At 37.8% G+C, this 15,811-nt stretch overlaps 1 protein-coding gene across 2 annotated transcripts; it reads right to left on the reverse strand.

Moving 5' to 3' along the window:
- Positions 1–294: 294 nt before the first annotated feature.
- LOC129362286 (spindlin-1-like) lies at positions 295–5,750 on the reverse strand. 2 transcript variants are annotated; one of them, XM_055033736.1, is made up of 5 exons: positions 5,597–5,750; positions 4,969–5,010; positions 3,230–3,489; positions 2,644–2,877; positions 295–1,421 (listed from the first exon to the last, which is right to left on the reverse strand). In XM_055033736.1, exons 2-5 carry the CDS (start codon positions 4,986–4,988, stop codon positions 1,216–1,218), a joined length of 720 nt encoding a protein of 239 aa, XP_054889711.1. In that variant the 5' UTR covers positions 4,989–5,010; positions 5,597–5,750; the 3' UTR covers positions 295–1,215. The 2 variants fall into 2 exon arrangements, with proteins under 2 accessions (XP_054889711.1, XP_054889712.1); XM_055033737.1 differs by lacking the exon at positions 5,597–5,750 and adding an exon at positions 5,303–5,504.
- Positions 5,751–15,811: the final 10,061 nt, after the last annotated feature.

Consider the following 15,811-nt stretch of genomic DNA (forward strand, 5'->3'; position numbering starts at 1 on the left):
GGGACTTCATGTAATCGTCTCTACTAGTCTGAGCTAAAACCTCAGCAAGCCCAGAGTTGCAAATAAATTTAAACATTATTTAATAAAAAGTAGGTACTCCTAGCAGATCTGAAGGAGATGAGATTGAATGTCAGAAAGTGAGAAGATATATGCGTATGTTAACTTTAACTGTATATTTTTTAAGTGTACTTTTACAGGGATTTCCTCATCGTTGTATAATTAAACAACATAAAATAACTAAACATCCATCCATACCAGAAACATTTATAAATAAACACAATAGATTTTAAATCATGTGTTTATGTTCTTAAAAATGTTTAATTATATTTACAGAACAAAAACATAGTCAGGATCACATTGAGTAGTATTTCTTTTTTTTTGGCAAATAATAAAGATGCAAGTTAAAAATACTAAGCAATGTAAGTAGCCAAATCCAACTAGATAGTGTGCAGCACAAACAATTTGAAAAACAGCCCCACATGACCACCAGTAACTTTGATACAAGATCATAGTGTAGAAAACATATGGTTTACATGATGAAACTAAACAGAAATATGATACATAATTTTTTACTTTTTTTTTTAAAGACCACACCGATTTCTATTCACAGTGTGAGACACGGTCTCATGAATGCCATCACACTTCAACAAAAAAAAATAAAGACATGGAGTTCACTGGGATGGAAAAAAAACAAGTCCAGTAGTTAAATGAATGTTACTCCAATATTGAACAAATTGAGGCAGACTCAGTGCCATGAAGCACGGCCGAGTTCTCGTTTTGGTACCAGCAGCCAGGCAAAGATGCACCACGTGAAAATAAATAAGTGAAATAAAATCAAGCGAAACACAGATGGATAAGCAGGAAAATGAGCTTCTCTTTGATTGAAACTGGAGTTTTGGAGTTGAAATAAAGAAGTTTGATTGAACTGAAACACATGTCTAACTCCATGGGTCTCAGACTTATTTACACTGAAAAATATGTAAGTAATATATTAAGTTAAACTTGAAAATTAATAGTAATGATAATAATAATAAAAAAGCAAGCAATGTTGTAAAGCAAGAGTAAAGCAAGTAGGCAAAGGAGAAGAAAAGTCTTGGGTCTTTTTAAATTGGACATTTCTCCTCCTGCTGCAGAAAAACAAACGTCCATCTTTAACACTTGAACAGGTAACGACGGGCGAGAGCGAGCGAAAGCCATGAGCGCCGACCACAGTTTTTAGGTGGTCTTCACGAGGTCGTAGACATGAATGTGGACGTCGTCGTCGTATTTGATGTAATAAACGGTGGGCTTCGCCGGGACCTGGTAGATGACCAGCCCCGTCCTCTTCAGGCCGTTATCTGTCACATACTCCACCTGTTTACCCACAAGGCTCTCTGGCTCCTCACCTGGCTTCCTGTCTGCCGGCAGCAGGTGTTTGTTCTCTGGAAGACCAAACATAAGCAGATGGGAAAAAAAAACAACACATCAGAGCGGTACAACTGAAATACGCAGCTTATAGCAGTTTTCAAAATTTAAGTGACTTGTTGGGATTTTATGTGAACAATACAAAGTAGCATAAAATTGCAAAGTGGAAAGAAAATGATACATTGTTTGGAAAGCTTTTTTATTTTTATTTTATAAATATAAAATAAAAGCCTGACAATGCTAACTTGCATTTGGAGCTAAAATACATTTGAAAAAAAAAAGCTGCATATACAACTACACGTCCTTCGGCGCATGTCTCTACCAGCTTTGCATAGCAAGACTGAAGCTTTCCACCCAGTTCTTTGCAAAGTCACTCAAACTCATCTGAATGAATGATGAGTATCTGTGCAAACAAATGTTTAACTTTTGTCCTATATTCCTTAGATTTTGGACTTTCTATGCATACATACGCTTTGATCTAAACCATTTTATTATCTGGCTGCGTATTTAGCCAGATTTGTTTTATCTTTTGCTGCCCCTAACTGGTTTCCTTCCAGAATTGCCCAATGTGTGTATGCCTATCAACTCTCAACAGCGTCCATGTCTCTGCAAAAGAGGAGCACAGCATGATGCTTCCATCACCATGCTTCACTGCGAGGATGTTGTGTTCAGGGTTTGTTTCAGTCGACGCAAAATTATTTTCATTTAGAGCTTAAAGTTTGATTTTGTTCTCATCTGACCGAAGCACCTTCTTACATGTCACCGCCTGATCTCTACTTTTTTCCTTTTAGATATTTTTTATTAGTAAGTGACTCCAAAGCACTGACTTACTAGCCAGTCTTTCACTAATTAAGCTAGAATTACCACAGAAATCTTGGCTGTGATTTTGTTTAATATGTTCCTTGCTTAGCTTTGTAAAAAAGAAAAAAACAAACAGACAAAACAAAATAAATTTCCTTCCAAGTCACAATTATGTATAACCTTGTGTTGGAGTGCCACATTAAACCCTAAAAAAAAACAAAGCTGTGGCTGTAAAATAAAAAAAATATGAAAAAGAACATAATAAGGAATAATTCTAGGATTTAAAAGTAAAAAATGTGCTAAACATGATCATGATGTCAACAAAACAGTAAAGTGATATTTTTTGACTCAGACTATTTAAATTCATCCTTTTCCCTGAACTCTAAACTGTTACAAAATATCCTAAAATATTCAGTGCCGAAGCGCTCTTTACTGTACCTGACTCCGGCAGGACACGGAGATCTCCGTCTTTGTAGTCGTCCCACAGCTGGTACATGTACAGCACCGGGTCCTTCTCGTAGGTGATGTAGTACCAGTGGGTCATGATGGGGGCTCGGGACAGAACCATGCCCCGCCACTCGTTTTTCTCCCCGTCCTCCTTCTCGAACAGATGCTCCACCGCTCGACCCACAAGCTCCTCGGCCCCAGGAGGCACCTTGATCTTATTGTTTACTGCGACAGAGAGAAGCCACTTTAATGAGCCCGAAGGCTTTGTAGATCCAAAATAAAAAAAATGCTGCATGAAAATACCAACTTCGGTTCAATATATTGCAAATTGCTTCATATTAATTAATATCAGATTTTAAAATTTAGAGAGTTGAAATTGCTTCCCATCTTGAAACATGAGAAGCTAAGTTGACATTCTGTTTGATACAGACGACAGGGTTTTCTTAGTTAGTAACCATTAAATGATCCATTTTTGTAAACAGAAGTAAAAGAATAAAAAGTTAGATAGGTTTACAGTTTCATTAATGTTTGTCATATGAAACTAAAAAGATTCAGACTTGAAGTACAACAGGCTCACCGACTTTCTCTGCCAAAACCTGCAGGTTGGATACCCGGTTGTCTTTGAAGAGCTCGATGCCGTAAATGCAGTCAAAGCCGTCGTATTTGACCATGTAGAGGGAGTTGTTGACGGTGAGGCGCTCCAGGACTGTGCCTTTCCATTTGGTCACGTTGCCTTTTTCCCTCCAGGTGTGCTGGATCCTGCGGCCCAAGAGGTTGTCCGGGTCCGGGCTCGAGGTCGACGCTGTGCTTTCACTCAGCTCTCCACTGCTACGCTTCCTTTAATCACATAACGTATCTTTGTTTTAGGAAGTCAATTTAGGGAAAATTGACTTTTAATTGACTGTTATTGCAGAATCAACACATCCAAAGCATAAAATCACATTAAAGGCATAGATTGAATCCACATTAAACTTGGATTAAGGGCTTACGGTTTGTCTTTTTAAAGAGTAATGCAGATCAGATTTATTTAAATTTTCTTGACTAAGGTCAAATGTTTTTTTTAAACGTCCTTGAAAGTGTTAATTTCACATATCTTTTAAAGTTAACCTAATTTTGCTATTGACAAAAATAATGTGCATGCAAAAAAAACAAAAACAAAGCAAAACAAGTCCGTTTCAATCTTGAACATGTCAAATGTTCATGAAAAGCTGCAGACAAGTTGTTTGTGTTGTCTGCATGCATGCGATGCCTCGGGGGTTTTTCACTGCTCATGCTACATCCATATATGAGGTAAGATTTTATAGAAAAGTAAAGTCATTTTCGAGGATTCAGTTTTCTTTACAGCACACTGAAATAGATAATCATGGTACTGCTCATGTGTTTCTGCATGGATTAATAGAAAACAGACTCAAGAAAACAAGTTGTCTATCCAGCTCCTTGTAGAAAAACAACATATGCTAAAAATTGACTGATTCAATCAACCAGGTAAAGTATCCAGCACAAGATCCTGATTCTGTACAAAATTGGAAATAATTTTTATTTTGAACTGTCATTTTTGCTTTGATAAAGAATTTATTTATGAAAAAATAGTTTATTTCAAGGCAAAATATTAAGTGTAGCTGTTTTTTTTCTCTTTACTTATACACATAATTTTACTTGTATTATTTTTTCTTTTCATCAACTTATTTTATCAGCATTTTTGTACAGCAGTTATAAACCTGTTTGTTTTCAAAGTGTCATGTAAATAAATTTGACATTGTAATGACAAAAATAAAATGCTACAGTAAAGAACGCAAGCCTTTTCTTGCTGAAACACTGTTACCTTCAATTCAAATTTATTGTCCCTGCTGAAAAACTAAGAAAATATAAATCAAAGTTTTTTTTTTTTTTTCTGAACATTTAACAATAATATGAACATTTTGTGATTTCTGCTCTTGTGTTTTCACTATAACTTGACATGCACAGAAACAGTCACACCTCAGCCCAGTTTATTACACCAATTATCCTGACAGTTATGCTCATGGACTTTGGGAGGGAGTACCCAGAGAGAGCCCATGGCTATAAGGAGAACATGAAACCCCTCAGCAGAAAGACCTCTGGCTGAGATTTGAACCTAAAATCACACAGCAGCCCACTTTACCTCGGATTATTTACATTTTCTCAGATTGGCCTTACAGAACTAACTTAATTGTTTTGGCAGGCAAGTCTTGCAAATTTGGAAAACATCCCAATTAAGCTGTCGAATATCGTCAGTCATTTGCAGAAAGACACGTTTTATTATCATTTATAAGGCGGAATTGCTTGAGTTTAGCCTACCTGCCACGTTTCTTTGACATGTTTCCATAAATTCACACGGCCCTGTAAAAAACAACGACTCGGTTAGTTCAGAAATAAGTCCGGAAAATGACGATGAAGTCACCGAGGAGAAAACCGCATTCAAAGTGGACAAAGTGATCGAGCAGTTCAAGCTTAATTATGCAAAATATCAGCGGGACCCGAGAACCGGATGTAAACAAGCTCAGAGCTAGCTAGCTCGGCTTGAAGCTAACGACAGGTTACATATTTATGCTGCTAACCATATGGCTAATAAATAACTTAGCACGGCGCCGCTAAATAAACACAACCGCGGTCATTCAAAGTATAAACCCACAGCCTGTTCAACATGTATCAAGTCAGGCGGCCGAAGCCCAGAGCGCGTTTGCGTCGCCACTTCCTGTAAAACACTAAATCATTCTTTTTTTCTTTTTCTTTTTTTTTTTTTTGTACGGAAAGTGGTTTCTACATCTCTGCACACAAGCTAGCCGAACAAAAGGAAATGCATCGCCATGTACGCGCTGATTTTTTTTTTTTTTTTTTTTTTTTTTTTTTTTGCACCACTGCGACAGCGACAACAAACAGCGTGGAAACGAGAACCAGACGAGATGAACGAGCTGACAGTCTTTACCTGGACGGCGGCTCAAATGCTCCAGAGCCGTCAGGAGAAGTCGTTTGTCCTGCCCGATCAATAATTTCACGTGTGATTTGTCTTTGCTGAGCGGATTCCTCCACCTAACGTAGGCTACACGGAAGCGACAATGTTTTAAGGAACTACAACTACCAGGAGGCTCCGCGGCTTGCAAAGCCCTCTGGGAATGGTGGTTAGGCGAAATTAGACATCCTTTTTTATCTTCTGCAGCATCCACATTAAGTCTCCGCCTGTACGTAATGATTTTTCTTTATCAAAGGCCACGTTTTTATTTTATTTTATTTTACTTTTTTTACAAGCTGGTCAAGCCTCTTTGGTCTTCAGCTGCATAAAAAAGAAACATTTTTGTCCACTTAATGTCTGCAAACTCTGCTGAGCATCATTTAAGATGAGCAAAATTATTTATTTGGGCTAAATTTCCAGAGAAATGAAAATTTGCTGAATTATTAAGGCAACAGTGCTACCCACTGCGCCACTGCGCAGCCGAAATTACATTATATATTCAAGAATTTTATCACCACTACTTTTTTTAGATGAGCTGCTTTCATGAGTCGTAAATGGTCTTTTGGTTACTGAAATACTGACTTCATCCACAAGATGTCACACTAAACACAGAATCTGTGTCCCTGCTGCTGCTAACACTGTGACCATAAACTGAGCAGTGAGCTCAGTTTATGGTCACAGTTTATCAATTAGTACCCTTGATCAAGGGTACTAATTGATCAAGTACCCTGGGATCCACCTGACAGGCTATTTCAGGAGGAAAGAACAGCTAGAAACCAACAGACCATCAATCTTTTTTTTTACTCTTAGTGCAACTCAGTATATAATGTCTTTGGGTTATGTTTGCTTTCTTATTTCTTATGCATTGTGTATTGACTATTAGTTTATTACTTTATCGCTTATTTGAATCCAACAATCAAGAACATGATTATGCTTGCAGATATAGTTTTTTTGTTTTTTTTTGCCATGTTTTGTAAGTGTCAGAAAGAGGTTTTCTGATGCAAATGAAAGACATCCAAGGATGGGAGTCATGATGTTAACATAACTAATGTAATTTCCTCTTTGGACCATGATTTGACCTGGAGATGGCTTTTCTAAATGAATTATTTGAGTTTTGAAACCTCTTGACTAATTTACAGACATTGGACCTTTACACTCTTTAAAAGATTATTTAATTTTATTTTATGGTGTGGAGCCCAGGAAGAATAGTTTCTACTCTGCTGGAGACTAATGGGGATCCTTAAATAAACAAATAAACAAAGTACTCTGAGTACCTGAACTCCAATCTCCTGTTTCTTTCATTTTATCATCTGTGACATTGCAGGTGACGCACCAGGCCTGCATTGGAGAAATGAAATTAGAGATCTGGGTTTGAAACGTGTGGCTGCACCAGTTTCAGAGTCATTTCTGTGAGACAGTTTCTGAGACGTGTCAACGTTGGAGCACTGAAAAGCTCAGGGCATTTTGTGCAGAAACCAGAGTTGCATTTACACAAAGCTGTCTGGTGTCCAAGGTTGCGTCCTCTTGTCCTTCCTGTTGTCACAGCAACAGAAAAACCTGGATGCTGGGAAATTGGGCCGTCTTCTTTCAATTTTTTTTCACTATTGCCCCTCATGACAGTATCTGTTTAGTCAGAGGACATTCATCTGCTATGAAAATTGCATTTGCTCACAGCAGCCTTTTACTTTTTAAAGTCATAACGGGTGTTCTGCTTTTCAATGGACCCCCAAAAATGCAAAGCCCCGTGTTTACTTGTCTGGATGACTGACATTTTCTGGAGCTTGCAGGTTTCTGTGTTGCTCTGCCATCAGAGGAGGGGGGAGCCCTCAGCGGGCCTCTCTCCTGGAAACCCATGAGAACACTGATTCCAAAAATAGAGGAACCCTCTCCTCTCTTTCCGTCTCCACTGTTCATCTGTGTGTACAGTATCTATGCATGAAGGACAAAAGATCATCTGCCCACTCATTCATTGAGACTAAACATACATTGCTGAGAGAATGAAGAGCACAAAGATTGACTCTTAGGAACCAATATTGCTAGCAATTATTCCATAAGAGGGGGAATTACAAGCAGATGCTGTATTGAAATGTCTCGAGAGCTGAACTGCAGTCATGTTTAAGAAATCCTGTAGATGTTGAACGAGAGGTGCTGCAGATTGTGTATTGTATCTGGGTTTTTGTTTTTTCTGTGTGTGGCAAATGTACCTTTCCTCTTAGTGAATGAAAAACAAACCATCTTGAGCCAAATCACCATGATTCTCCATCTTAAGTACACTCTGACTTTGAAGATAATGAATTATGACAGACTGCAGGATCTGTGTATGCTAAACTACCCATGTTCATATTTGTAATGGGCTGAAAAAGCCTTTTTGTGCTTTGTTTTTCTCCAGATCAGAGATGATTCTCTCTTATAGACCAGACTGTTTCCCCATTTATTGGAAACTTGGTCATTCAGCAGGAAAAACAAGCATCTAGGTGCCAAACGTTGTGAATAGTGGTGAGAATTGGTCAAAAAATGTCAATATTGAAAGACTGCAGTGCGATTAAAACAAAAGCTTAAAGACAAATGCTAGAGAATGTGGGTGTAGTTATTGGAAAAACTAAATCAAAACATCTAACTAGCTCTAGATTTAACAGGAACCGTGTATGAGGATGATTTTACACCCTGCTGTTTTTTTCCATATTTTTTTTCTTTAAAATATCAAATCAACTCTTCATCTCTGCCTCAGTTACACCATAACTAAGCAAACACCACGACAATAAGATTATGTGGATGTGTAATTACGTTTGCTGAATATTTTCTAATGCAGAAGTTTGTTGAGCTCAAAACTCACAGCAGGTCAACAGGGAATTGGTAGGAGTAGCATCTGCCAGACATTTTTTCAATATTAACAGAAGATTGAGCCACTTTCTGTATTGGAAGAATTAATTATTTTTACATTTCAAGTGTGTAATTTAGTTTCTTCGGACATGTGACAGCTTGACAGTTTGGGTCTCTCTGGGATGTCATCCACAATTAATTTGAGCCCACAATGTATATCTCATGCTATACAGACACTGGACAAACACCTCTCTGAAACTGCTCTGGTCCGAGTCTCAGATCATGCTGCTTCTCTGCTGTTTCAGGCTGAAATACTGGGATATATCCAAGACAGAAGAGGGCAATTAAATAATGACAGCTTTTTCAAAGTATGAATTTAATGCTGCAGAAATAACTGCAGGATTACTAATTGTTCTTTCCAGCATGCTAAGGGTAACATCTGCTATCCTGCACTTAACCGAAGCACTAAATGATTCAGTCTAATTACATTCATTCAGTGTGATAATAAGTAAATCCTCATATTAATTGGGTCTTAGGATTGTGAAGCTCTTACTGTCAGAGAGAATTGACCCTAAGAAAGGGTCAATTCGCGCACACCTCTAATTAACACTACCTCTTCAACATGAACACACACTTGTGTGTCTGCGCATGTGACATAGGAGCTTTTGGCCCCAATCAAGTCAAGCACACCAAGCGAACAAAAATAACACAATGTGGGATTTACCTCTGACCACCAGCAGCAGCAGGCAAGGCGGGTGAACTAGAGGCAACAGACGTACATAGAGCAACACCATTTAGTTTCCATAAAAAAACAAAAGAAAACATTAAAAAAAGGGGGGCAAATGCAAAAACACTAAAATTCCTTCTTACAAAGCAAAGTTCATAAAACTGACAGAACAGAAAGATAGATGATTAAGTCAGAAAGAGAGCTAAGTCTGGGGCAGAGGAGCATCTTTCAGCAAGATGAAGACTGCAGTTATACAACCATAGCTGCAATGAAGTTATATTAATAAAAGTATATTCTTGTGTTAAAATAGTCCAGCCAAAGTGCGGATCAGAGCCCAGACCACAATACAGTTCATAAATACTCCTGTTTACAAATATGTTCAGTCAGAACGAGCTGGAGCTTTGTCTGGATTCCACTGTATTTGGCAATATTGTGATCCATATAGACAGTCATCTTTACCTTAAGAAATTGATTACATCAAAACATAATTAATTAGTTAATAAGCCAGTGATTGTCCTGGAGTTGATGCCACTCTGCAAACAAAATACAAAAATAACTCTCCTGCACCTGCTGTTTAAGTTTTTTGTTAAGATCCTGCATCTGAAATGCAGATCTTTATTTTACTGAACTCTCAAATTTTATTGAACAAAACAAATTAAACATTATTCAAACTGCTCCTTCACATTGTTGGTTAAATTTGACATACTGTGCTACCTTCAGAGGCTGCTTGACAATGGAAAGGTAGAGCATGGTAACTCTTTAAACTTAATCATGCTTCAAGCAGCTTGTGGAGTTTATGAGCCTGATGAGAGCTGCGGGAGAGAAGCTGTGAGCCAGCGACAGAAAAGATGCTCCAAAAACCAACCAAGTTCAACTCGGAGGGCAGATAATGATCTGTTGACTCATCACTATTAGAGACCTCCTTTGACGATAAGGTTTTAATTTAAAGTGTTTATTGTACCTCCTGTTTTTGGACAGACATGACACCACCTTTGTTCTTGTTTGTCCTTTAAATAAAACACAGATACTTGGAGATTACTTTTCAGTGAAAGTTTTTTTAATAGGAAAACCGAAGAGGAAAATCAAGCCCTTTCCGAAGCCCTTCAAAAGGCATTCATGACATAAAGAGATTGAATGAAAATGTGTTATTTGTACTGGAAAAGTCAAAGTATGCAGCAACTTGCCTCAGTTATCGGTGAGATTTGAGCCAGGAGAAGGCACTTTACCCTCAGATAATAAACAGACATTGTTTGAAATTGATTAGAATAAATTTGGAAGAAAAACTCTTTGCGTTACTCCAGTGGGCTTCAAGACCCTCATAGACTCGCTGTCTGTATTCCTGCCCACACTTTGTCTCCCTCACTCAATCCTTTAATCTCCACATAAACCCGCTCTGACTTCATAGCCCTGAGTCATACTGTATGACATCGGACTCTTTTCTCCTGAATGGTTTCTTTTCCTGTTATGCAAACAGCAGAGGGTGCTGCACCTTCAATTGCTTTCTGATGTTGCTCTGCTGACGCTTGTTTGTGTGCTCAGGTGTATAGATGTGTGTTTTCAATTTTCCTCTAACCTCCGATAAAGAAATCCGTAGCTAAACATGACAATAGTTAACCAAGAAGTGGTGTGGGCAAGTTAGTTGCAGGTGGACATTCAAAAAGTTCACTAAGCATAATTTACAAGACCATGAAGCAAAGAAACACTAAAGATAAGTTGTCAGTCAAAACATTGAAACATTTTTCTCTAAGTACGTCAGTCGGTCTCCTCAGTTCCCAAAAGTCTCTAAAGAGTTGTGCCAAAATTGTATGAATTCTTAGAAATGTTTCATTGACTTAAAGAAAAAAAATGTACTAAAGTAGTTCAGTATCAGCATCTATATAATTAAAACCAGACTCACTGTTTTAGATCAATTAAAATTACTAGCAAATATTTTCAGTAATTTTTGAACATTTAGAATGAGGAAAATAATTAGAAATAGAAAACATTTCAATTCACAACTTTAGTATTTGGTTAAATTGACTCTTTAGAAGAATCAAATGTTTTGGGTATTTTTCCATGTGTGTCGCAATAGCAGGAAAATTTCTCCTGACAGGGGTAGAATAACTGGATCAAGTTTGTACTCACCTTTTTAACAAAACCTTTTCATGGAACTAAAATTAAGATTTTATGATGTCCACTAGAAACATTAATGTTTGTTGTCCTTAAGCTGTTTCTGGTGTAAAAAAGAAACAATGAGGGGTCAAAAAAAACTAATGAATCTGACATCAATGGATTCATAACAGAAGGAAAACTCACTAATTGGGAAATAAATCAATTGGCCATACAAGAAAGCACCAAACAAACAGAGAAAAACAGAAATAATTTAAAATACAGGCAAAATTAAACCACAAAAGCCAAAGCTAAATCGAGTTTTCTTAAATTTTTTACTAGTTTAACGATAAACTGATTTTGACATCATTGTATTTAATCATGATTAAATTGGACTGATATGAGCTGAATTAGGTGCTAATTGAATTTTCATATTAGGCTACAATATAAATTTGAGCAAACTGAGATGATGTGCAGCAAATCGGCTCCATACAAATAAACTGAACTAAATTGATTTAATGTGGTGCTGATAGCGTGATTAGTAATTTAATGCTTTTGCGATGCAGAATTCATCCAAAGCATGCACACTTCCCACCAGCCAGCCACATCCGAGAGGCCTTTTATCTGTTGATTTAGTTCAGCATACGTATATATTTTTTTGCTTTCTATTTTAGGCAGAATAAATCCACATGACGGCAGCAAAGTCAATACAACAGCGCAGCTTTGTAGGAACAACATTCCTCATCCCCTTTCCTCTCGGGCTGCCAGTGTGTGCGTAAGTGCGCCTTTTTTTTTTCTCAGGGGTGGAGGGGGGACAAGCTGTGTGACTTGTTGTGGGGCCTGTGGGTGAGAAATGAACATCAGAAGGAGAAAGAAAGAGGGTCCACAGCTTTCTGTGAGTCAGCAATTTAAGACATGAATCTTTTTTTTTTTTTGTAAATAATCTCCTCATTTCTCCTCTTGCCACCCCTCTCGTTCCCTTTGTGCCCTTTCCCAGCTCAATTTCCCCCTCTTTTCCTGCTTGCTTCCAATAACTCTGCATGACTCATTACTAAATTGCTTCTGTGTGCAAAAATAACAACTCATCGCGATAATGACTCAGTTAAAGCAAAGAGGGACAGCTGATTTAAATCACACATCCGCAGTCCTATTAACGCTCCTGTTCCAGGAAAGTGACTGCAATGGTAAACCTAATCTGGTGGAAAAAAATTAAAAAAAAAATTAAAAAGGTTGAGGATTTAATTTAATTCTTTCGCTGTGTGCTGTGATCTGACAGCGTTCATCTGTTAAAAGAGACGTCAGAGGCTCTTCGCTGAGAGCAGAGATGCAAGGACAGAAATAGATCATACTGGGATATCTGAGGAGGAGAAGGGAGACGCCCTGGGTATTCTGCCATCCTAGATAATACAGACTCTCCAGCCTGTGTGGGGTGGAGGATAAACACCAGCAGAGAGGAACATGAACGTGCTGCGGTCATGCCGGTGCATGTGTGTCTGAGTCATAGGTTGATCACGGCATTGACGGTCTGGCAGACGGCGACTGCAGGAGCCTTTGTGTCAACCACACTGCATTAGCAACAGAGGAGAACATCTGTAATGTGAGAGAACTGAAGCATCATGACTGTGAAATGATTGTGTTTCTGAGCTAGCAGGACATTTTGAAGAGTTTTGAAGAGTGATTTTATCCTTATTTCTAGTTCTTGTTTTATTGATTGTTTTGTTTGTTTTCAGTTTCAGTGGTTCAGAATGATTTTGTAGTTGATGAATAATGTTATCTTGTAAAACACTTCTATAAATCAATAGTAGTAGATCTGTGTTTTAATATTTTACAAAACTCATTAGAAAAAGTAGAGCATATTATGAATAATTGCCAAAGGTTATAGATGAATTATTAATTTTAGGAAAAACTAGGGTGTCTAAAAACAACTACAACTTTATCGTTTAAGGTTTGTGCAAATAAACCTTAATAACAGATGGTGTAAAAGTGACCAGTTGTCTCTGAGAGCATGGAGAGTGGTGCAGCCCTGATTGCTGTTTCCTGCCAGTCAACTGGCTGAAAGAAAGCTACTGAAGAGTTCGGATCTGTCAAGTCTTTATTTTGACTTTTTTTTGAAAAAATAAAGTCTTCACTAATAATGAGGATAATCAAAACTTAGGAAAAAAAAGTGTAGGAAAAATCAAAAAATAAGAAATCAGCAGATGGTGTCAAAAACAGGGTACATGGAGCTTCATTTGTCTGGACCAGGGACATTCAACCTCCATCCAACCATTATCTATACACCTAATTGTGATTTATTTATGATTTTTAATACAGCACTGAACAGAGATTCATACTTGAGACAGTAATTTGGAGAATAAGCACAAACCAAAAAATGACAAGACAAAAACCAAAAAACCCAGCAATTCTTTAAATAAGTAGGTGGATAAAAAGTAGATAAATATATGCCTTATCCTTGCAGGTCATGAGGGGAGCAGGATGCGTATCTCCAGCAGTTGTTGGGATTCAGCTTGGACAGGTTCCCAGCCCATCAAGAGACTCACAAAACAAAACCATCCACACAATTATAGATTAATTAGAGAGATTTGTTTTTGGGTCGTGGGAGGAAAACCCACAACGCACTGGGATAACAAGCAGATAAACCTTAGGCTGGGATCTGAACCCAAGACCTGCCTACGCCTAAAGTACTAAAGAGTAATTGAGGTATTGTGGGAACCTGCTTCCCAGTTTGGCCACTGCTAAAGTCATTACTACTACTGACTATGTATGAATTCAGAAAAGTATTACAACATTTTGAGGATATTAAAATAGTTTGTAAATGATTTGCCATGAGAACACAGTTCAACATCCTTCAGAGTCTTGATGATCTTAACTTGGACTTTCTTTAAGGACTCCACATTCTGATCAGCAGCCACACTTCTTTATATTCCTCCCCATCTCATTCAGCCAAATCTCCCTGAAATCCAGGTTCATCGTGACTGCTCTTTATTTTTCCCAAAAGCTCAGCGAGCGCACACAGTTCCTTACTCACCTCATTTCTAATGCTCATCAGATGAAGGTAAGACACGATGCTCAAGATCAAACTGTTCTGTGCAGAAATCGCATTGTTGAATAACATATCCTGATGTGGCTGAGTCACACAGATCAGCAGATGCAACATGAACATGAACCGATGAAAAATATGCATTGTTATGTCTCTTCGACCACAAACTTGAGAGTCCTGATCTGAATTTGAAATATTATTTATTGTCACTTTATGCATCTGATGCTGAGTCATGTTATTGTTCAAATATTCCTCACACAGCAGTTTTTCCCTCCATATCTTTGGTTATAACTCTTAAAGCAGAGAAGTTACAAAGTTGGAGGACAATTTCTGAACTTTAAAAAATAAAATAAAACCTGTGTTCTCGCTTCCCTCATGGATCAGGTTGATGACATACACGCATGCTGCCATTTGAGTGCTGTTGAAACACTGATAAATGTCGGAAGGGGCAAAGAGAATCTTACTTATTAGGGACAGGGATGTATAGTCATGGTTCTCATAAATGTTCAAAGGCAGTATAGGATTGTTAAAAAGGTGTGGCATTACATAACCTTGAAAAAGCTTGACTTGGTGATTCATATTTCTATCAAAATATTTGAGCCATGAAGTAGCTTCTCCAGCTTTAAGATTGTAAGTGCTCAAGCGTCTCTAATACCTCGACTGTAATATCAATTTTTAGTTAATCTTACCAATGAAGACACATTTTATATGTGTATTTATGTCCAAATAACCCATTTTGGCACACATTTGTGTTGATTTGGCAGGTAAAATTGTTAAAATTTAACACATCATGTGTTGTTTTTGAGACATTTGTTTTAAGAGTGTGGCACCAGACCAGTGTGTTTTGTGGCACTTCAGAGATCTAAATGCACATGGTCACTGGAAGCAGTGAACAAAATCTGCACTGCTCAGAGAATATAACTATTTTACAGCCTTTGTTCTAAAGCTGCCAAAATTGTTACTGTGGGCCAAAAAAAGTTCTTGATCTGACTTTACCAGCTCCTTCTTGCCTCAGGCGATTAATCCCTCTGTTTGGGCAAGTGAGCAATTTTCCTTCAGTTGTCCAATCTGGTAAGAGGTAAAACAAAAAAAAAAAACAAATGCAAAGCTTTGTGCTGCAATGCTGGACCTCTCCATTGTCTCTTTCTGTCTTGAGTTCATTAATCATATAAGCTTCAAGTGAATGACCCCCGCTGGCTGTTTACTTCCTGCGGGCAAATTTTTTATTTAGCTTCTTACTCCTATCCTTGCATCCTTCCATCCATCTCCCGTCAGTGTGCCGATGCAGATTTTAAATTTATTCTCCATCCACCCAGCAGACTTTGTTTTTTCCTCTTATTTTTACTGCAATGATGAAAAGATCTAAATTTCTGTTCTTGTGAGACACAAATAGCGCAGATTATTCTGCGCTATTTGTGTCAGAGGTTTAAGCCAAAAATAAACACTCCAAGTTCTGGTTATCAAACGAAGCACATCTCAGTCTATTAATCGAAAATGGAAAGAGAGCGACACAAGC

Source organism: Poeciliopsis prolifica, unplaced genomic scaffold (assembly GCF_027474105.1).
Source record: "Poeciliopsis prolifica strain line A6 unplaced genomic scaffold, Auburn_PproV2 SCAFFOLD008, whole genome shotgun sequence".
Classification (NCBI taxonomy): Eukaryota; Metazoa; Chordata; class Actinopteri; order Cyprinodontiformes; family Poeciliidae; genus Poeciliopsis; species Poeciliopsis prolifica.

Coding starts and splice junctions, on each gene's coding strand:
- LOC129362286 (XM_055033736.1), bottom strand. CDS start 4,988: ATGTCAAAGAAACGTGGCAG. Junction 3,490..4,968: donor ATGTCAAAGAAACGTGGCAG/GTAGGCTAAACT, acceptor ATGTGATTAAAG/GAAGCGTAGCAGTGGAGAGC. Junction 2,878..3,229: donor GGTTTTGGCAGAGAAAGTCG/GTGAGCCTGTTG, acceptor TCTCTGTCGCAG/TAAACAATAAGATCAAGGTG.